Below are 21,178 nucleotides of genomic sequence, written 5' to 3' on the forward strand. Positions count from 1 at the left end.
CACTGGGACTTCAAGGGACAAATTGTCTTCTGGCATTGTCTCCAGTGCCGTCACAACGGTAGAATAAGCTGGCCCCAGCATTACAATATATATATTGAATGGCGTTAACGTTCCCTATGGAACTTTTGCCGTTTCAACGTACGCATTAACTAGCGTTATTTATTAATACTTAAGGTGGCCGTACACTGTTTGCCCGGAGGTCAAATATTTGATATATTTTGACAGATAAAGTTTGATTTGATATTTGTACAAACACTATTTTGTTTGCCACTCTTAAATATTCAACAGTGTTAAACAATGTCAAACACCGAACATGGATAAAATCGACTGCAATATTCGAGGTAACCTAACCATGTACCGACAGGTTCGAAGAACAGACTAAAAAAGTATTCGAGGCATCCAATAATTGAATATTTGCTTGTCGTGTTTTGTGTAGAATATATTTGATCAGTACACGTTGACCGAATTTTATCTGTCAAAAAGAGTCAAATATTTCGCTTCGGTCAAACAGTGTATGAGCACCCTTAGTTGAGATTTCTTAAGTCAAATAACACGCTTCGAATCTATTCCGAGGGGCAAGCTCTAGAACATGCGTGACGAATCGAAGAAATATTCTCTGACGAAAAATCCCCCAGCCAAAACGGGAATCGGACCCGAACACCCGGAACATAATAATGTAAGACGCTAACCACTCGGCTACGGGTGCAATTAGAATAAGAACTCTAGACCAAAAATTGCTATTTCATGAACACACCAACAGGAGTATCAGAAAGTCTAATGTGCTTATCAAATCCTTATATCCGCTCGTCAGCCGAAAAGCGACGTTAAGGCAGCATTCCATCTCTTCAACATGCTACATGCTACAAGTCAATGGTTCTTGCTTATTAGAGTGTTTCTTTTTACGACATAATAGGTCTTGTCGAGCGATATTGGCCTTATCCAATGGCCTGCGGATCAGTGCGGCGTGTGTAGCACGACATGTACGACAATGTTGGAGCAACTACGTCATTTATTGACGATTATCATAATTCACCACAATAATGGAACAACAGAATATTTGATAATAATAATAATAATATCATCAGAACAGATATGTTGGAGCAGTGAGCGTTCACATACTACTGTGTAGTGGTTGAGGTGGAAACAAAATTAAAAATTGCGTAAGTATCATATCCATTGTTGTTTACCATTGACTTGTAGCATGTAGCATGTTGAATAGATAGAATGCCGCCTTTACAGTTGCTACTTTTCGAATGTATTTTTCGTCCAGTTCACACTCACGGTTCTCCCGTGTGGCGTTGTTGTGCGAAAACACATCTCAAGCGACTTCATTCTTCCCTACGGATGAACTTCACGACATCGCAGAACAAGAAGGTATCCAATGCTTCATTAACGGACAGCGTCTACTCTCAGATCATCTTGTATAGCTTCTGCTATTACGCTCATATTAGCATTATATCTTTAGTTCTGTGATATTAGTATAAGTAGGTTAAACTCTTTCGAAAATTATGTGAACAACAAGACTACAAAAAAACTGAACATGAGAAATATGCAGCTGTAAGATATTTCAAATCCCTGCATAAAAGAATAACGGAACTTAATGTAAAAATATTGATCTCAATAAAGGAATATTAAAGTATTATGAACATTTTTCAAACGATTGTGGATGAACCACTCAGAAAAAGTGTAGTAGGCTAGAAATATTGTGGCGCGGGAAAAACATCATCGGCCTGATTCTGCGTGGTGTGTGAGGTGAGATGACAATTGTCACTTATGTCACACGATTCCACCAGGCGTATGCCGTGAGAAAACTCACTTGAATGAACTCTCACCTTATTCCCGCTTTCAAATATACGTGACGATTGTCACATGAACTAGGATTTCTAGGTGACATGTCTTGAGGTGTCGACAGTGCATAAAAACAAATGAATAATGGAAGAGGAATAATAAGTGTCTTTTTGGGTCGTGTAGAATCGATAGAAATGGTATTGTTGAGTGGATGGTGAATGAAATCCTCCCTTTACATCCAACGCATTTCGCCTGCAACTCTGCAGTCTATCCTTTTATACACACCGTGACCATGCGACGCAGCCCTGCCACTCATATTTCGCTCGCTTCGAGGTTTGTCCCAACCCTGCATAATTTAACCCAATCACGCAGCACGAGTTCTCGGCCTCTTTCGTAATTTGGCAGCGGTGAAGGTAAGACGTGTGCTCTGCGGCTAAAGTCTAAAACATCTCCAAAATGGCTGGTCTCTTGGTGGCACATGAATCACACAATTGTATGTATCAATAAATTCAATTTACCTTGCTCTACTGTGATTCGAGCTTTCGTGTGCGCTTCATTTAACCTTCTATGTAATGGATTATCAGAATTCGAACGAAATGGTGTTATTAGATACGGTTTTAGCGGATATTCGGAATCACCGAAAACAAAAATCATTAAATAATTGTTTTTATGCAGTGAATTTAAAGTCGTACCTAGAAGCCATGTGTTTTTCTCGCCATTGTTATGGTTTGTAGCCAGGTGATGAGGCTACTGCCGTTGAACACAAATGAATCGTGACATGATCCTGGATGGTTCGCATCAACAAATCTTATCTTCAAATTGTGATCGCATACCTGAAATTGAAAAAAAAAGTATTGAGCTATAAAACAATATAATACAGGCTTCCATTTCTATATTCGCAAGCTGTGAGCTGATTCGCTCTTTAATAGTCAGAGTTTAAAAAAGGAACATTACATCAAATACCTACCACCGTTCAAGCTATGGAAGCCCTTCCTATTATAATATAGGTGTTGATCATTAGCTGGAGAAATAATCCTCACGTGAGTTCCGTCCACGCATCCAATAATCCCTGGGAATCCCGTTTTTTCGTAGAACCCTCGGTTTATGGCATCTTTTTCAGTATTATCGACTGGAAATTTGATCGCAACAGGACAATGTGTTCCAATATTGAAAGAACTTCACTCAATGCCTTGGGCAATGTGGGCTGGGCCATTCCAACGAACATGTCATTTCCAACACCTTTTTGATAGGTTCCTTCAGCAAAAAAACGGAGCGCTGCGGCGAGTTTCACAACTGGGAAAAGCGATGCAGATCCCACTCATGGTCGTATTTTGGTTTCCACCAATTTCAATAATTCGATGAAGAGGCTCTTTCGAACTCTAAAGTATTTGATAAACCTGTAATTATTACAATAAATTAATAAGGATAAGTAGTACTACTTAAAAATTCGTAAACTTAGGCTTAACAATCATTATGGTGATACTCACAGATTATTCGGAACGCTTAATGGATTGGAACGATCTCTCACATGCCGGCGAAGAACTGATGTGTATTCCGGACAGTCTTCCTCGCTATCTGAACTGAACCATAATTCGCTCATTTTCGAAGCAGATTCTATCGAGTAATTTTGAATTTATGAACACCACTAGCACAGCTATAGCCAATCTTAATATTGAAAACATAAACAAGCGGATAGCATCAGAATAAAGGGCCTATGCAGAAATGTTTAGTATTTAAAATGTTTACTGATCAAATTGCATGTACTGCATAGATTTGAATCATATAATCTAATAATATTATTAATGCTAAAGTTTTAGCCTATTTTTTTGTATCATAAATCTTAACCAAAACCGTTCCTAAATAATCGAAAAGGGTAATTTAAAATTATCCTTTTCGGAATGATAGTGAATTATTACTTCATGCATTGGCCCTTTCGAAAAAGATAAATGTTTTGACGCTTCTCGTAGTGAAATATTTTTCAGCTGATTTATCTCTTTGTCGCCATCGAATGAACCCGTCGCATCACCATCGGAAAAGTCTCAGAATACCGCGAGAATTATTATATGACACCGAGGCGATGAATCTCAGCCATACTGTTGCGACTGTCGGAATAAACCCCAAATACCTGCAAATTCGGCAGAATGTTCTGATACACAACGAAGTTTTATGCTAACAACAGGCCAAGTTAAATCAGATCTATAGATACGGTATTGACTGCAGCAAAACAAATATCTGACCTCTCTGAGTGAAAACAAATGAAATTCTGGGATGCCAGATGTTTTTTCTCAAATATATGCGATAAAAATCAGAAATATTTGTAAATATGTGCTAATGTCTGACATACTGGGCAGCTGTTTATCATATGGAATCAATAATGTTTTGTCACTATTTTAAGCAGCCTGTAGCAGTAATGAAAGTTTCTGACAAAAGGTAAATGTTTGCAAATTCGTAGACATATGTGCGAATGTGGCATCTCTGATCTGAATTGGCAACCAGCAGAATTAATACCTTGTCACTTGCTATTCATCCTCTCACATACATAAAATGAACCTGTCACGGCATCCGATACGACTGTAGGAATAGAGTGAGGAAAGTCGCATGAAGGTGATGTGACAATTGTCATCTCACCTCACACGCCGCGTAGAATCAGGCCGCATGTGTATAAATGCCTCACATTTCTATTATAAAGTTATTCTCTCGTTTTCGTGTTTCGAAATTTATTCTAACGAGGGTAAGAAATCGAGGCGGCCTATGCCGCTAAGATGACGCGATCCGAGTCCACCGCCGACCCGCCGTCGTAAGCGCCGTAGCGAGCGTCGGACGGCATAGGTATGCCCCGGGCATTACGTTTACCCGATTAATTTTGGTTTGAAATACAATACAGCGCCACAATTTTTTTAACCTACTACACTTTTTCGAAGTGGTTGTTTCTGTTGCATCTGTTGAACCGTAATGTATGTACCACGCCTAAATTACATTCAGTTGACTTCGGATATCGAAATTCATCAGAATTTTAGAAAAGTGTAATCTTTGAATACTTTTATTGATCTTGTGTTATCTTTGTGGTTACTGACAAACACAAACTCTATACATTGCTTGTACGAACTTTCATAGAGCCACAAGGTGCCTTCTTGAATATACATCCTGCCATTACTCTGATTGGCACGCATCTTTTCATCCTGTCTATTGCTTCCAAGATATGGTGTTGTTTGCCACGATGATGATGGGATTGAGAATAAAATAGGGAGGATTAATAGATAAACAATATCCGAGAGCGAATTGACTTATATCATCATTAATTGTTATACTCGTGATACAATTGGAAATGTTGCAGTTTTCTATCTTACTGATTATTACTTCATATTGTTATTTGAAATTGTCAAGCACCATATAGTTTCAATGTCTCCTATAATAGTAGTAGAAATAAAAGCTAATTTGTTGATCAGAATACTAATTTTCCGGCTTTCCACTACCTTTGTCATAAACTGTACATGTTTTGTGTTAAATATATATATATATATATATATATATTATGACGTATGGTAATAACAATAAAAACAATAGAGCGTAAAATAAAAATAAAAAAACATGTAAAAATTATCTCTAAAATATTGATATTAAAGAGAAACAAAGATTCTTGAAAAGAGTAACATTTTTTTCTCAAAAAAAAACAATAATACGTACGGTCATAAATACTCTATAAACGCTAGATGTAACCAACGAAGAGAGAGTCGCGTCACAATCACGTCTGATTTCCATTTTCCCTACTCATTGTAACACTGGTGATGTCCTTCACAATCATCTCAGCGACTTGCCATGCTAGTTCCTCTTGTGCTTTATCTTCGGGTAAGTTAACTAACTTTCGCATAGCTTTTTTCAGTCGATTTTTGCTCCACCGGTCGTCGTCCTGGGGTGGTTCAGCAATGTCAAAATCTCGTTCATATCTGCCAAGTGCATCGACCCGGCCAAAGGTTAAACCTGCCGTGGAGTTTCTCCTCCACAAAAGATCCGGATTGTACAACTGACGTGAGTCAATATGCATCATATCTCGGCTGTTTGCCGCTCCATTCCCCAGCGGATTTGATCGCCTCCTGCTGAAATTCGAATCCGACATGGCTAGCAGAGTGTTATGGGACGAAATAAAGGATGAATGTCTTGTTGCGCTTGTGCTATCACTCGTCACGTCGGAGAACGTTTTTCGATGACCCCGTCTCTGAACAGCCGGTTGCATTCTATCAGAATGCACCTGCCGTCGACCAGCTATAATGGCCAGACTTTCGCTAGATACTTCTCCAACTGGAGTAGTTTTAATCTTTCCCAACAACTCCGATAAATACCTCTTGTAGAGTTCCGATTTTACGAATCCCCTAAAATAGCGTCTTTCCAAAAACCGCTCTATGATCCTCGAAGGCAAATCAAAGCAATATTTTATTTTGCCAACATCCTGTGAACAGATCTGTTCCTCTATGACAAACCGAATCGTATCACTGAGATTCAGAGAACTAGAAGCTTGAAGAGAGATATATTTCTCATACAGCACCAACGCATCTGCTTGTGCCTGGGCATTTTCTGCACTCCTCCGGAAGTGACTGGCTGTAACAACAAACTCCAGTACGTGACGTTTGCCTTTCTGTTCAAGATATTCCATAAAGTAAAACAGTGCCATCTCACTCAAAAGGATATCTCTCAGTGCGAGACTATCGCTTGAAAGAACCTAAAAATTTAAACGAATATCGTGTTTTTTTTTCAAATTTAACGGAATCCTGACGGATGTTAACTAACCTCAAACGTATATTTACAATAAAAGCTGCTCTCCAAGAACGCATTCAGATATTGCTTCTCCAAAGTATCGAGCAAAAACTGCTGCGCATCATCGAAAATTCTTTCGCTGCAGCTTCCATCACAGAGCGCCAATGAGATAGTGGAAAGAATCATCGCAGGCATTTCGATATGATGGGGCGAATTAGAAACCAAATACTTCCTATAGATTCGCACCGCATCGGAGTTTATCAGTGAGTTAAATTTATTCTCTTTGCTCGGTTCGTCCAGTTTGAGTTTATTCGTTTCGCAAATTTTCGTTTTCTCATCATCCGTCAACGATTGTCGCATTGTGAGATCACAGACTTCCAACATCTGTTTCCGATCGTCTGCTAGCGAGGTTGATTCAGATTGTTTCTCCTCGCTGACCACTCCTAAGGACGACGGAATCGGAGTACAACTTCGTGACGTTCGACAGCTACGGTCACCGTCGTCAGTGGGAGTGGTGGTCATGATCGCGTCATCGAAAGCATTTTCGGAGAATATGGATATAGAGTCGCACTCGACACTTTGAAACGAAACATTATCATAACCATCGGAAGAAACACTCCGATTCAGTCCCCGATGGCTGTAACATTTGGGAAATTCGTTTTTTGTCCCATACTTGTCATTTACAGTTGTGGCGGCTCCTTTAAAACTTTCGACGTCTAACCAAAATTTTACCAACGACAGAGCTTCCCTTGTCTCTAAGTACTGAACAAAGTAGCAGATACAGCTCTGCTCGGATAAAATATCCAGAAGATTCCGAGACAATCTGGATCTCACTTCCGATATCTCAATACCCTGCTGCAGACAGTATCGTTCGGCTTCCTGTAACGCATCATCATCGCTAACAGATTCACAACCTTTCGCAATCGCAATTACATCATCGGTTGCCGCAAATTTATTGTTTACGTTTTCTTCCTGTGCCAAATATCCGCTTTTGTTTCCATTGGACTTTTTCCGTGTTGCTGTCGACAGAGAAAAAGAAAGTTTGATAATGTTTGCATTTGCCGACGGTGACGTAGATGGAGCACAACAAAATAAAATATCAATCAAGGTGAGGAAAACATCAAGAAAACAACTAGAATGGCATTTATTGACGATTGGAACGGTGTCAGGGGTGGCGGTGGTCGGTGAAGCGCTGACCAACATTAATGATGACGATGACGACTTTGATAGAATATACATATAATAATCATAGAAGCTATGGTATTACCAGACTTTTTTAGGAACTGCAGCATTCTGTGCGTTATGCTTCTCAATTTTGTGATAAATATTACAATGAGGATTGTTTTTGGTGAGAGTTGAGTGTTTATTTCACATGTTTACACGTACACTTCCTCTGGAAAATATCTTCCACTTGTTTTACTACTGTGATTGGAAAGACGTAATTGAAGAAATTCCAAGAATGTCAAATTGAGGTATATGGAGGGGTAGGAATGCTTTGCTGAAACATTTCAAGCGTTGCAGAATTGTACTCATGGTACGTTTATGACAAGGTTGTCTGGACTGACTAGTTCATCAATACACTGAGAGGAATAATTAGTATATGTGACCAATTTTTTGGTAAATATTACCAATTCGTTAGTCATTTTCTACCCTACTAATCATTGGTTCTTCTTCTTCTTCTTGAATGGCGTTAACGTTTCCTGTGGAACTTTTGCCGTCTCAACGTATGCATTAACTAGCGTCATTTATTAATACTTAGTTGAGATTTTCTAAGCCAAATAACACGCCTTGAATGTATTCCGAGGGGCAAGCTCTAGAATACGCGTGATCACAGTGCAAGTCGAAGGAAATTTCTTTGACGAAAAAGTCCCCCGGTCAGAACGGGAATCGAACCCGAACACCCGGCATGATAATGTGAGACGCTAACCACTCGGCCACGGGTGCACGAGTCTAACTAATCATTGGTACATCCTACGAATAAAAATTGGTAGGCATAAATGTCAAACAAAACTACAGTTTGTAAGTCCAATGTTGGCTCAATTTCGAACTTAGTAATGGCTGATTTGTTGGCCCTCCATTGGTTGGATAATGACGATATTTTTCAAATAATTAATTTGTATTGCGAATATTTTTATTCTTATTAATATTCTTATTATATTCTTAATTTTATAAAATTATTGAAAAAGCTTTTCCTGTAGGTTTTCCTTTCCCTTTCCTGCTTCCCCAAATCGGCACCACGTCGTACGTACTCGGATGGAACATCAAAACAGTAATCATCTATAATGCATGTCGCATGCTCTTCGTTTTCCTTGATGTGGCTCACGCTGGTTACGGGTGTCTCATAGAGCCCCTGCAGACTGCAGACTGTTTTACGGCCGATAGTTTGATCGGCCAACTGAATCAGTATGGAGAGATATGCATATGCGCACATTATACCGATTCAGTTGGGTCGGTTTTTGCACAGTTCAACTCGTCAAATTTTCTGCCGATAAAAAGTATGCAGTCTGCGGGGGCTCTTATGCGAATACGTTGTTAAATATGACAACCACACAGAATAGCGATATTTCTACAAAATAGAACGAATTGCGTAACAAAGTGGCAAACATTTTAAAAATAATTAAGCATTTACCTATTTTCACTGGAAATCCCAATCGAAACTGACAGCTGAACATCAAATCTGCCGTAAGAAAAACTTTGTTATTATTACTATTCCAAACATCTTTCACACATCTAACTACACAGAAAAGTCGAAATTTGCCTAAAATAGCCACGTTCGTAGCACTGTCAACCGGTTTCGAAACCAGCGCCAAATCTTTTTCATTCTTGCCACTATCGATTGCCTTCGCCGACGGATCTTTACCTTTGTCTATTTCCCTTGGCGGATTGGCCGATTGCCGACGCCTCCACCTCGGTCGAATTATCCGGTTCCGCATCCAATGATGTCCTCCGCGCTTCGACCAGAATTAGGAATGTTACTACTTGATGTGGCGCTCCATATCCGAGCGAAGGCAGCATGTACCGATCCAGCAATGAAGCGCCTTAGAGCAAATTTTCCACACAAACTGTCTCTCCCCATTATCCTCGGATACGGTTTTTGTTGTTGTTGCGACCGGACGTGAAGTCGTGATTTGCAAAGGAAATTATATAGCAGATGGGACACATATATCGCTTTCCCTCCGTCCGATGTTATGCGCTGCTGTCGGTACTAATGATGGTGATGGTTTTCACTGTGTATCGTCGCCAAGTACTGCTGTAGAATCATTGTTGTTGTGACGATGTGTTTAAGATTGTGGAACTTCCGCCGTCGCATATTGTTCATCAGCTAGTGCAGTTTTTACGACTGCGTGAACCCTTGCTATTGTTTTCTATAAATAAAAGCTGAAAAAAGGAAAATATTTAGTTAAAATGAATCATAACAAAAGCAAAATGTTTACCTCCGAATCGTTTCGTTTCCTTTAGACAAATGGCGATTGCACACACACAGTTGCTAGGAATTAAAATACTCAAGGTTACTTATACTATGAAGTAAAATGTACGAATTATTGGTAGGGATGTATATTGCATCTGACATCAGTTTAACAAAGTTTTGGTAACATGTACCAAAAATGTGTACATTTTACCAATGTTTCGACTACTAAAGATTTGGTAGCTGCACTTACTAATGTTTTCCTCCAGTGTACACTGAGAGGAAAATTTAGTATATATGACCATTTTTTTGGTAAATATTACCAATTCTCTAGTCATTTTCTACCCTACTAATCATTGGTACATCCTACGAAAAAAAATTGGTAGACACTTACAAAACTGTGGTTTGTAAGTCCAGTGTTGGCTCAATTTTGGCTTCAGTAATGGCTGATTTGTTGGCCCTCCATTGGTTCAATATAATTCAGTAATATAATTTTTATTTCAAATATTTTTATTCTTATTAATATTCTTATTCTATTCTTGTTTTTATAACATTTTGAAAAGCTTTTCGTGCAGGCTTTTAGCGAACGAGTTGGGTATCTTAAAAGTGTGCTTTTCCGGACATTTGCGAAATTTTGCTGGACCGCAAATTGCATCAACTCGTTCTCATCTTCGAAAATTATTTGACGCCGGAAATCGGCACCACGTCGTACGTACTCGAACGGGACATCGAAAGGAAACAGTAGCCAAATATGATAACCGCGTTCAACACATGAAACAGCGTTATTTCTACAAAATAGAACGAATTGCGTAACACAGTGCCAAATATATTAAAAATAATTGAGCATTTACCTATTTTTACTGGAAATCCCAATGGAAGCTGCATAGTGAAAAAATCTTCCAGTTCAATCACATGCGGATTGACCATTGTGGATCAAAATTGGTAGTACTTGTTCTTTAAATTTGATGAGGAATTCTCCAGCCACATGTTAGCTTAGAACCGCTGCACATCGGATGTAAATATTTTCGATTTTCCAATACCTCTCCTCTAGAGTTCGATATTAGAAACTGTTACCTTCTCAGTAGTCAAATAAATTATGAGAGCTTGAGGATTTCATGTCTTTATTAGTTGGAAGGTAAAACTAGAATAAGCACAAATCTAAAAGCATGTCACTCCTGCTTCTGGCATGGCTACTGTGATCTATCAACAGTCATGGTAGCCAAGGTAGCATCTCCCCCTCTAATTTGGTAGCAGTGATAATCTTGAAACTTGATTGGTGGCCGGGTTGATCGCACGGGACGTTGCAAAGGTGTCGATGTCAGAATCGGCTGGGGAACATCCATTGACAGTAGAGTTTCATCTCCTTCACTCGACAACGTATCTTGAAGATCAAGAACCTCGGCTGACTCAACGTACTCCTCATCAGATGTTGGTTGATCAAAGTTCAGGACTTCATTAGGTGTTGGTTGATCGTTCTGGATCGAAGATTGGGTTCTGTCCAGCTGAGGTGTTGGTTCAGCTGGAGTAAGTCCAAAGTCGTCAATCAAGATAGATAATGGTGCTGGTGCAGGAGCAACTTCTTCCATTCCCGTTCGGAGTTGATCAATGTGCGAACGTAGCACTTTGCGTCGACCAACTTGGCAGTCCAATAATATGTTGTAGTTGACGTTGCCAATAGCTTCGAGCACAACACCGGGCATCCACTTCCACTTATCGTTTGCAGAGTAGACTTTGGCATAAACTCGAGCACCAGCTAGGAAACTTCGCTTGACTGGTTGATGTTGCGGGTGAAATTCTGGTTTGGGTGACGGTCGTAACAGGTCCAAAGTTGTCCTCATCTTGCGTCCAAGCATTACCTCGGCTGGAGATTGTCCACTCAGAACCGCTGATGGAGTGGATCTGTAGACGTACAGTAACGTTTGAAGCGCAGTAAGGGTTGACTTCTCTCCTCCGTCGACAATTTTCTTCAGCGATCTCTTCAAGGTGTCCACAAACCTCTCCGCTTGCCCGTTTGATTGTGGATGATACGGAGCTGTACGGAAATGGACGATCCCAAATTCTTCGCAGAAATCACGGAATTCAGCACTGGTGAACTGGCTTCCATTGTCCGACACAATGACTGTAGGAATTCCAAATCTTGCGAAGCATTCTCGAAGAAATGTGGTCGTTGTGGAAGTAGTCGGGTAACGAGTTTGCAGTATTTCCGGCCACTTTGAGAAAGAATCCACCACAACTAAATAGTATTCTCCATCCACAGGTCCAGCGAAATCGATGTGGAGTCGTTGCCAGGGTCCTTCAGCTCGAGGCCACGGTTGTGGTTGAGCATGTGGTGGAGATTTTGCAGCATTCGCACAGCTTGGGCATCTACGAACGTAGTTGGTGATGTCTTCATCTATTGTCGGCCAGAAAACGATTCCACGAGCGATAGCTTTTGCCCGTTCGATGCCAGGATGTCCTTGGTGAACTTGCTTGAGGATCCTTTTCTGCAGGCTTTTGGGAACTACAATTCGATCCGCTATCGTGATACAGTCGTCAATTACGGAGTAGGAATCTCGACGGCTGAAGAAAGATCGAACTTCTACATCTTCGATACCTTCGCACCGTGATGGCCAGGAACCTTGTGTGTAAGAAATTACCTTCTGGAGCACGGCATCCTTCTTAGTGGCGATCTTCAGGCTCTTGTGGGTGACTGGAAGATCTTGAATAGAGTCATGGAAACAGGAACTAACGTCATCTTCGACTCGAACCATAGCGATGACTGCTTCTTCGTCGGGTTTCGGATGGTTGCTGATAAGCCGGGAAAGTACGTCAGCGTAACCGAAATCTTGAGTTGATACGTATTCGATGTTGAAATCGTATCCCAAAAGTGTCAGGGCCCATCGTTGGAGCCGATTTGCGGTATGTACAGGAATGCCCTTTTTGGATCCGAAAATTCTCAGCAATGGTTGATGGTCCGTTTGAAGCGTGAACCGGCGACCCCACAGCAAACGATGGAACTTCGTGCAAGCAAAAACCAATGCCAACGCTTCTTTTTCGATTTGGCTATAGTTCTGCTCTGCTACAGTCAGCGATCTCGATGCATGTGACACAGCCTTGATGATGCCGTTCGGAAAACGATGAAGAATAACTGCACCAATGCCAGTTTTTGACGCATCTCCTGCCACGATAATCTCTTGCTCTGGATTGTAGTGGGTGAGCAACAGACCAGATTGTAGCACTTTTTTGATGTTTTGGAAAGCGTGCTGACACTCCTTACTCCAATCGAACTTCGTGTCCTTTTTCAGAAGGTTGTCTAACGGATGGCGTAGTTGGTGCATCTCGCGGACGAATTTGCCGTAAAAGTTGACTGCACCTAAGAACGAGCGCAAGGTGGGAACGTCGGTTGGTGCGGGCATTTCCGAAATGGCTGCAATCTTGGCTGGATCGGGTTGGATACCTTTAGCAGAAACGATATGTCCAAGGTACTTGATTTGATCCTGGTGGAATCGGCACTTCTCCACACGTAGACGGAATCCATAGTCACGAAGACGGTTGAAAAGCATGTGGATGATTCGGTTATGATCCACGAGAGTCTTGCTGTGCACCAGAATATCGTCGAGGAAAACTTCCACACCACGTAGACCCGAAACCATTTTCGCCATTAGCTGCTGGAATGCACCGGGTGCTGACTTGACCCCTGGAGCCAATCGGTTGAAACGGAATAACCCACGGTGGGTGTTAATCGTCAACAGCTTCTTGGATTCGTCATCGACCTCCACCTGAAGGTAGGCATCCGACAGGTCGATGATGCTGAAGACTTGACTGCCGGATAGCTTGCTGAAGATCTCCTCCGGGGTAGGAAGAGGGTGGTTGTTGGTCTCCAGTGCTGCATTGAGCCCAGTCGAGTAATCGGCACATACACGCACTTTTCCCCCCGGTTTCTTGACAACGACGATGGGTGCTGCCCAGTCCGAAAAATCGACCGGCGAGATGATGTCCAACCGCTCGAGTCGATCCAGCTCCTCTTCTACCTTTTGGATGGCATGAAAAGGCACCGGTCGCTTTGGTCGGAAAACGGGTTGGGCATCCGGCTTCAGAGACAGTGAAATTTTCGTCTTCATGCAGTAGCCCAAACCATCTTGAAAAACTTCAGGATATTGCTTAAGGAAGTGCTGATCAGAGGAAGGTGAAAAATTGGAAAGATTCACCTGTTTGCAGTTGGCAGCAAGCGGCTTCGACCATAAGTCAAACGCGTCCAACCAGTCCAGTCCGATGACGTTCAGATCTTCAACTGATGTGATGTAGCAGACCGATGCCTTCGTAGTTTTCCCGATAGTAACCGGGCAGGTGAATTCGCCAACCAATTCGAGTGGTTCCCTTGATGCCGTTGATGCTTCTACGCTAGTCACCGTTGATGACGGTGAGCCAATCATTTTCCACGTGTGTGTGCTGATAACGGTGATGTCGGAACCACAATCCAATTGGAGCTCGGCCGATTTTCCGTTGAAATTGACGGTGATGAACCTTCTACGGCTACGGACCTGCTTCACGATTTGAATAACCTTCGTGTTGAAAGGCTTCTTCTTCTTGGAACCAGCTTTCGACTCCGTAGTTGATGACTTGGAAAAACAACCACAGTAGCCGTCTTTGTGGCCCACTTTCCCGCACTGTTTGCAGGTGTGCTTCGAAAATTTGCAGTCCTTCACAAAGTGCATTGCGCCGCATTGCCAACATGGTGATGGAGGTGTCTTGATGTCTGCTGATGACTTCATCTGGTTGTTCGGCTGCTTCTTTGACTGCCGAACTGCCTGGACCGCTGAAGATGTCGGTTTCTTCTCGACCAACGCCGTGTCGTGTTTAAGATTCGAAAGTCGTTGGCACTCGGTGACCAGTCCTGCCAGGTTGATGGTTTCAGCTTGATCGGACTCGAGCTTCGACAGAAGTCGGGTCCTGACGTCGGTGTCCTTCGATGACTTGAAACCGCAGATGAACACCAGGCTCTTGAACTGATCCACGGTGAGCTTCTGAAGTTCAAAATCCTCACATTGACGGTTGACGATTCCAGCATACGTTACGAAATCGTCGGCTTCGTTCTTCTCAATATTGAGGCAGTCGTAGCGCTTGCTGAACAGAGATTTATGCTGACCAAAAATCTGCTTCATCTCGTCTACAACTTCGTCGAAGGTGAAATCGCGTGGGTGGGACGGCAGCAGGTAGTTGAGGAATTTCTCGTGCACTGGAACACTGAGACTCCGCAGCAAAAGTCTAACCTTCGCGGCATCGTCCAAGCTTCTGCCATCCTGCCTGAATAGATCCTCGTACTTAGAAAACCAGCGATCGAAAGTCAACCCGTTTTCCGGATCGAAGTGAAACTCCTTAAGGTTGGTCGCAAGGGATTCGAGAATTTTCTCTGGAGCGTTTTGCTGTGTTGACGTTGCTTGGTTACCGGTGAACTGTTCCAGTAACTTCATCAAACGGCTGTTTTGCTCGGCCATTTGCTGCATCACAACGGACAACGGAATTTCTCCTCCACTTGCTCCAGCTTCGGATCCGGCTTGAGTTCCATATTCGGTGGTCATCTCGGAAGAATCTTCAGGCTTCAACCTCGTCGCCAAAAATGTTACCTTCTCAGTAGTCAAATAAATTATGAGAGCTTGAGGATTTCATGTCTTTATTAGTTGGAAGGTAAAACTAGAATAAGCACAAATCTAAAAGCATGTCACTCCTGCTTCTGGCATGGTTACTGTGATCTATCAACAGTCATGGTAGCCAAGGTAGCAGAAACATACTTCTTCACGGTGGAATCTGTCATGGGCAATACCTTCGAAGAGATCGCAGTTTTATCCAGTGGACTGTTGTTTTTCGATCCTATGCTGATGTTGTTGTCCGAGGAGAACATGCCAATAGTGGCAGTTGACTCGGTTTGGGGCTCAGTTTAACATCAGTTTAACAAAGTTTTCGTAATATTTACAAAAAATGTGTACATTTTACAAATGTTTCGACTACTAAAGATTTGGTAGCTGCATTTACTTTTTCTCCAGTGTAGTAGTTAAGTTTTTCTCCAGTGTAGTAGTGAGGCTGTGATGTGTTAGCCAAGACGGGTCTATGGTACTAGGTGAGGCCGTTTCGTCACTAAGTTGGTTAGGGGAGCGGTATATGAAAACAGTACGGAAGAAAGCAGAAGGAGAATTATTTGCTTGTAGCGTGAAAGAGACAGACTGATCACGAGCGAGCTTCGGCACTAGCGTTTTGTGTTTTGTTTACAAACAAAACACAGTAGACTTCCAAGATGGCTGAAGAGTGGTTTTAGCAAGTTGCCCCACCTTAGGATATACTTCTAGGCGCCTTGGTGTTAGCTTTGCAAGTATCATAAATTTGTCTAAATTAGTATATTTCTATTGTATTTTACCTTAATGTATATATTTATTCATTGCAGCGTAAAGAAAATTCAATTAGCTTTTAAAATTCGACAATTCGGATTTTAGCTTCTTGAAGCTTTCTGTAGCTCTCTGATACCTCTTGCCGCAATGCTTGAATTAAGCTATCAGAACCGACTGAATCGCTAGGTATTAGAGATGTAGACGGTGTTGCCAATGGTAATTGTAATGGTTCACTGACTCCTCTATCTCACGTATTATTGACATATTTTCAAAAAAAAAAAAGTAGCAAAACACGTAATATTCGCAACAAAAAAAAAACACTTGTTATGAATTGCTTTGTGATTGCTGCTTTCTGTCAAAGCTAAGATGTCATAGTTGAGAGTGTATAAGTGAATCGTGTCGTTACACACTTCGAGTCCAGATTATACTTATGACAGACATACAACTGTATAGCGTTGTACTTTGAAAATTGTATGTCTGTCACCATGTACAGCGCTAGAACCATGCAAGCAACTCGGTACAATCGCTGTACCTGTACCGACCTATTTTATCGCTGTACATGGCTACAGTGGTACTGTGCGCAGCGCCATAGATGGTTAGTGGTGGGTAGCATGAACAAATCGAATCAAAACACTTGGCAAACATTCTTTTCACTGACTTTCTCTTGAGTTAATAACTCAGAGTGAAAATTTGCTTGTTGTGTTTGATAGTTTAGACGCTCAATAAAAACTTTTTTCATTGAAATATGTGGTGAAAATTGGAAAAATTCTGATTGTCAGTTTGACATACGGTACAATGTACAACCAAAGTGTGTCTGTCATGGTACGATAGTACCTGTACAACGCTGTACTCTTGAAACGCAAGTACAGCTGTATGTCTGTCCCTGGTATTACCTTGTCATAAACGTACCCTGAATTGTACCATATTATTGAGAGGTGGAATTTTATAATACAGTAAGTTACCTCTAATTCAAAATCTAGCTAATTGTACAGACCTGTAATGCGACACGAATAAGTGCGCTACACATACGGCGTCACCGTGCCGTCAACTATTCTCTTGGATTTATTTTGCCGACGTCAAAGTTGCCGGTGATGATGTAGGTGTATGTTACCATACGATTTCCATGGGAGAATATTTCTCATTTCATTTCGTTGACTTCACGGTGACGGGACGTTGTATGTGTAGCGCCGAGTACCTTTACCTATTATACATAGAAACACCGTATACCTTCGTGAAAAAGTTCACTAAACATTAAAATTTGTTTAGAAAAAATATAGACTATTACATCGATGAATAAAGTATTCAGTATGATTCCTTGCTGTGATGGCTGAGAACACAAAGGGTTAATTATTTTCTTTAGTGTTTTTCCAAAAATATACAGTAATTTACATTTAATGCGACATGCCGAGGCACACCTCAGTATCGCATTAGAGGCATTTTTGACCTTTAATCGGACATTCGCGATGAAAGTGGTACAGTGTCGCATCTGGTGGCGACTTTCAATGTGGGGCCATAATTTGGGGATGTACTCTGTAGTACTGTACTATGTACTAGCAAGCTCGAAAGCACTTTTAAATTATCAAAAGAAACTATTTAGGTTGTCTTGATTGTCAATTTCATTTTAAGAGCCTATGAAAAGCACGAATTCTACCTCATGTTAGGATTGGGCGATCTTGTATCGATATTTCGATCTTTTCCTCTCCGATTTCTGCTTTATAGATCGATTCTCTGTTCTCCAAAAAATCGCGATTTCGATCTTTGCGATCTTTTAGATCGTAGAAAAATTTATGTAAATTTGTTTTGAGTTGAACATTTATTTTAACCTCATTAAAAACCACCTGATAAAAATTGGATCACTTTTAAGGCCAAGGCTTTCATTTGTCAAATTAGTGATCGTTATGAGAAGCAGTTTTGTAAGTTTGTTCGTTACAAAATAAGTGGTCACGAGCTATATTTGCACCATCACATTCATGTAGGGTCTTGATATATGTAATATATGTAATATATCAAGACCCTACAATTTTACGGTTTCTCATAGATTAATTCAGCAAAGATCGATTTTTTGGTACCGATTTAGGTACGATTCACATACCCACGTTACCTTCACGTTACGTCACGGCGCGTTACGTCAATTATTTCCCCATACAATTCTTCTGAAAACATTCACATACACCGGCAACGTAACGACCCGTCAGCATACGTTCAACGAAAACGACCGGCAGGGTTTGTAGAAAAGAATAATTGACGGAGACGGACTGCTCGTTGGGTTTTTCTCTGGGCTTTGTGTCTCGGCTTTTGTTTTGATTTTGGCTGCATTTTCTTATGCCAACATATCTCACAGTTTCAAATTTCTAATATTCATTGATTTTTTTCCAAAATTTAGAACTTATTTTAGGCATGCTGATTCGGAAGAGGGCATTCCAATTTGAAACTGTTGTAGGTGTCGACACTATGAATAACATTAAATAAATCATTCGTTTGACATTTGAAGCGACGGTGCTGCTGTAAGTACGCAGTAAACATTAAATCGCATAACAAGCGTATATACAGGGTTTTCCAACTTTCAATTCCGAAAGTAAATTGAAATAAAACACACTTAGAATTCGAATTTCGATGAAACTTTTATTTCAAATTAAAGTTTGGTGTATGCCATTATGTGTGAAATACCACATCATTCAAATGTCCACCTAGGGCTTCCTCGCACACCTTGATTCGGAACAGGTAATTTTCGATGACTTTTCGGTACATATGGGGCGGTATCTCGGTCATAACTTCACGAATGTTGTCTTTCAAATGTTCAAGAGTTTGCGGAGAGTTGGCATTGACATGGTCTTTCGCATAACCCCACAAAAAAAGTCTAGCGGGTTAAAATAGCATGATCTGGCATCACCAAAACGCGAAATTATGCGTCCCTCAAATTTCGTTCGCAATATGGCCATGTTCGGTCGTGTTGTGTGGCACGTGGCGCCGTCCTGCTGAAACCACATGTCATCCGTATCCATATCTTCATTTTGTGGCAAAAAAAATCGGTTAATATGCAGCCATAGCGCTCACCATTCACAGTTACCGTCTCGCCGTCCTCATTTCCAAAGAAATACGGCCCGATGACTCCACCAGACCATGCGCACCAAACAGTGACTTTTGGCGGATGCAATGGCCTCTCAACAATCACGTGTGGATTTTCTGAGCCTCATATACGGAAATTTTGGGTGTTCACATAGCCACCGAGCTCGAAATGTGCCTCATCGCTGAAGAAGATTTGATGCGAAAATTCAGCATTTTGTTGCTGTTGTTCGTTCACCCAATCGACGTATGCCCGACGCATTCCATGGTCACCACGATCTAATTTTTGTACCAGTTGGACTTTATATGGATGTAGGTACAAGTCCAAATGCAAAATTCGCCACAATGATGTGTTTGACAAGTTCAATTGCTGAGCACGCCGTGGAATCGAAACATTCGGGTCATCCTCCACACTGGCAGCAACAGTAGCAATATTTTCGGCCGAACGCACATTACGATGATGCACAGGTTTCACAATATCCGCTACGGATCCAGTTTGTTCGAATTTACGCACTACATTAGCGATTGTGTGCTCTGTAGGCCGTCCATGACGACCAAAATCCGTCCGTAATGCTCGAAAAACATTTGCCGGTTTTTCATCGATTTTATAGTATAATTTAACAAAATTAACACGTTGTGCGATGCTAAAACGATCCATATTGTAAAATGGCAGACATTCAACTAACGATATGACGTTTTGGTTGACAGCTATGTCAAATGGTTGTCAGCGCAGGGCTGTATACTTTCGGAAGCCCGAAATGGAAAACCCTGTATAACATCATATGCCCTAAAATTTGGTTGGCATATGCATGCAAAAGTGGAGGCCATATACATACATGGCAAATGCTTACCGAATTTGTTTGGATGAATATGCAACTTTGACCGGTTATAATAGCGATTATGTTGAAATTGAATTGCGATCTAATATGAATATATTCATGAATTGTCAAAGCACCAAATACAACTTTTGCCATACTCATATACGATTTATAGAAAAAAAAAGAAAATATAGAAAAAAAAACAAATGGCGCAAAATATTTTCGTGAAATGTTTATTATAGCCTCACGAATTGCCATTTTTATATATGAGTATTCATGTTTGTAAAAATAATAATTGTTTGATTGACTTGTGTTGGGAGTGGAATATGAATGTTTAAAATAGCACAGATTGATGTTTGGTGAAAACTGCTCCGATGTGGGTTCGAACTCCGGTCGTCTGGATTCGAATCGCGCTATCCAGCTATCTCGCGCGGCTATCTGAAGCTATCTGAATTTAATTCAACAGCGGTTAAAAGTACATCAGCATTTCATTGACATTTCAATATGATGTAATATGTTCTTTATTAGGAGCTAATAAGATTTACTGTTTCATGATTTTTTTCAGCATGCAACACGATTTACTACAGTACTGAATCGATTTAAATTATACGCTTAAACGACACACAAACTGCATCAGCGTAATATACGCATATGATGCGGATTAAATTTATTTTACGACAATGTACATCATAAAATTGATGTTTATTATACCGAATTGTGACTTAATTTGATAATAGTATTTAAAATAGAGTTTTTACATTTAATGCGATTTCAAATATACACGATACATACTTTGATTGATATTATATGCGATTATGATTTATTCGAATTTCTTGTAAGACTTGGCACGTGCAAAATTATACGATTTAATGTTTGCTGGGTATTGACTGCATGTGTGAATTGATGGAGACGTTGACGGAACGTGGACGTTCTTTTCCGTAACGCTCTATGTGAATCGCACATTAATCCGTGAATCGATCCCTACGCCGTTTTGA

The 21,178-nt window shown here is 40.9% G+C and overlaps 2 protein-coding genes and 1 long non-coding RNA gene across 3 annotated transcripts; all 3 read right to left on the minus strand.

The window, feature by feature from the left end:
* Window positions 1-1,699: 1,699 nt before the first annotated feature.
* LOC129779177 (uncharacterized) lies at window positions 1,700-4,028 on the minus strand. Its single transcript, XR_008743581.1, has 4 exons — window positions 3,276-4,028; window positions 2,756-3,185; window positions 2,481-2,621; window positions 1,700-2,353 (listed from the first exon to the last, which is right to left on the minus strand). It is a non-coding gene; the product is annotated as an uncharacterized LOC129779177 (long non-coding RNA).
* A 794-nt stretch (window positions 4,029-4,822) lies between these two features.
* LOC129775959 (A-kinase anchor protein 10, mitochondrial) lies at window positions 4,823-7,973 on the minus strand. The gene is made up of 3 exons (XM_055781255.1): window positions 7,805-7,973; window positions 6,571-7,556; window positions 4,823-6,502 (listed from the first exon to the last, which is right to left on the minus strand). The coding sequence occupies exons 1-3, from the start codon at window positions 7,827-7,829 to the stop codon at window positions 5,531-5,533; spliced, it is 1,983 nt and encodes a 660-aa protein (XP_055637230.1). The 5' UTR covers window positions 7,830-7,973; the 3' UTR covers window positions 4,823-5,530.
* A 3,160-nt stretch (window positions 7,974-11,133) lies between these two features.
* Window positions 11,134-15,556, minus strand: LOC129773040 (uncharacterized protein K02A2.6-like). Its single transcript, XM_055776591.1, has one exon. The coding sequence runs from the start codon at window positions 15,499-15,501 to the stop codon at window positions 11,134-11,136; it is 4,368 nt and encodes a 1,455-aa protein (XP_055632566.1). The 5' UTR covers window positions 15,502-15,556.
* Window positions 15,557-21,178: the final 5,622 nt, after the last annotated feature.

This window comes from Toxorhynchites rutilus, chromosome 3 (assembly GCF_029784135.1).
Source record: "Toxorhynchites rutilus septentrionalis strain SRP chromosome 3, ASM2978413v1, whole genome shotgun sequence".
In the NCBI taxonomy this organism is placed as follows: domain Eukaryota; kingdom Metazoa; phylum Arthropoda; class Insecta; order Diptera; family Culicidae; genus Toxorhynchites; species Toxorhynchites rutilus.

Excerpts from the sequence above, each read along its gene's own strand:
- LOC129775959 (XM_055781255.1), bottom strand. The coding sequence starts at position 7,829 with ATGCTGCAGTTCCTAAAAAAGTCTG. Across the intron at positions 7,557-7,804 it reads GCAGTTCCTAAAAAAGTCTG|CAACACGGAAAAAGTCCAAT; the intron begins GTAATACCATAG and ends CTCTGTCGACAG. Across the intron at positions 6,503-6,570 it reads ATTGTAAATATACGTTTGAG|GTTCTTTCAAGCGATAGTCT; the intron begins GTTAGTTAACAT and ends TTAAATTTTTAG.
- LOC129773040 (XM_055776591.1), bottom strand. The coding sequence starts at position 15,501 with ATGACCACCGAATATGGAACTCAAGCCGGATCCGAAGCTGGAGCAAGT.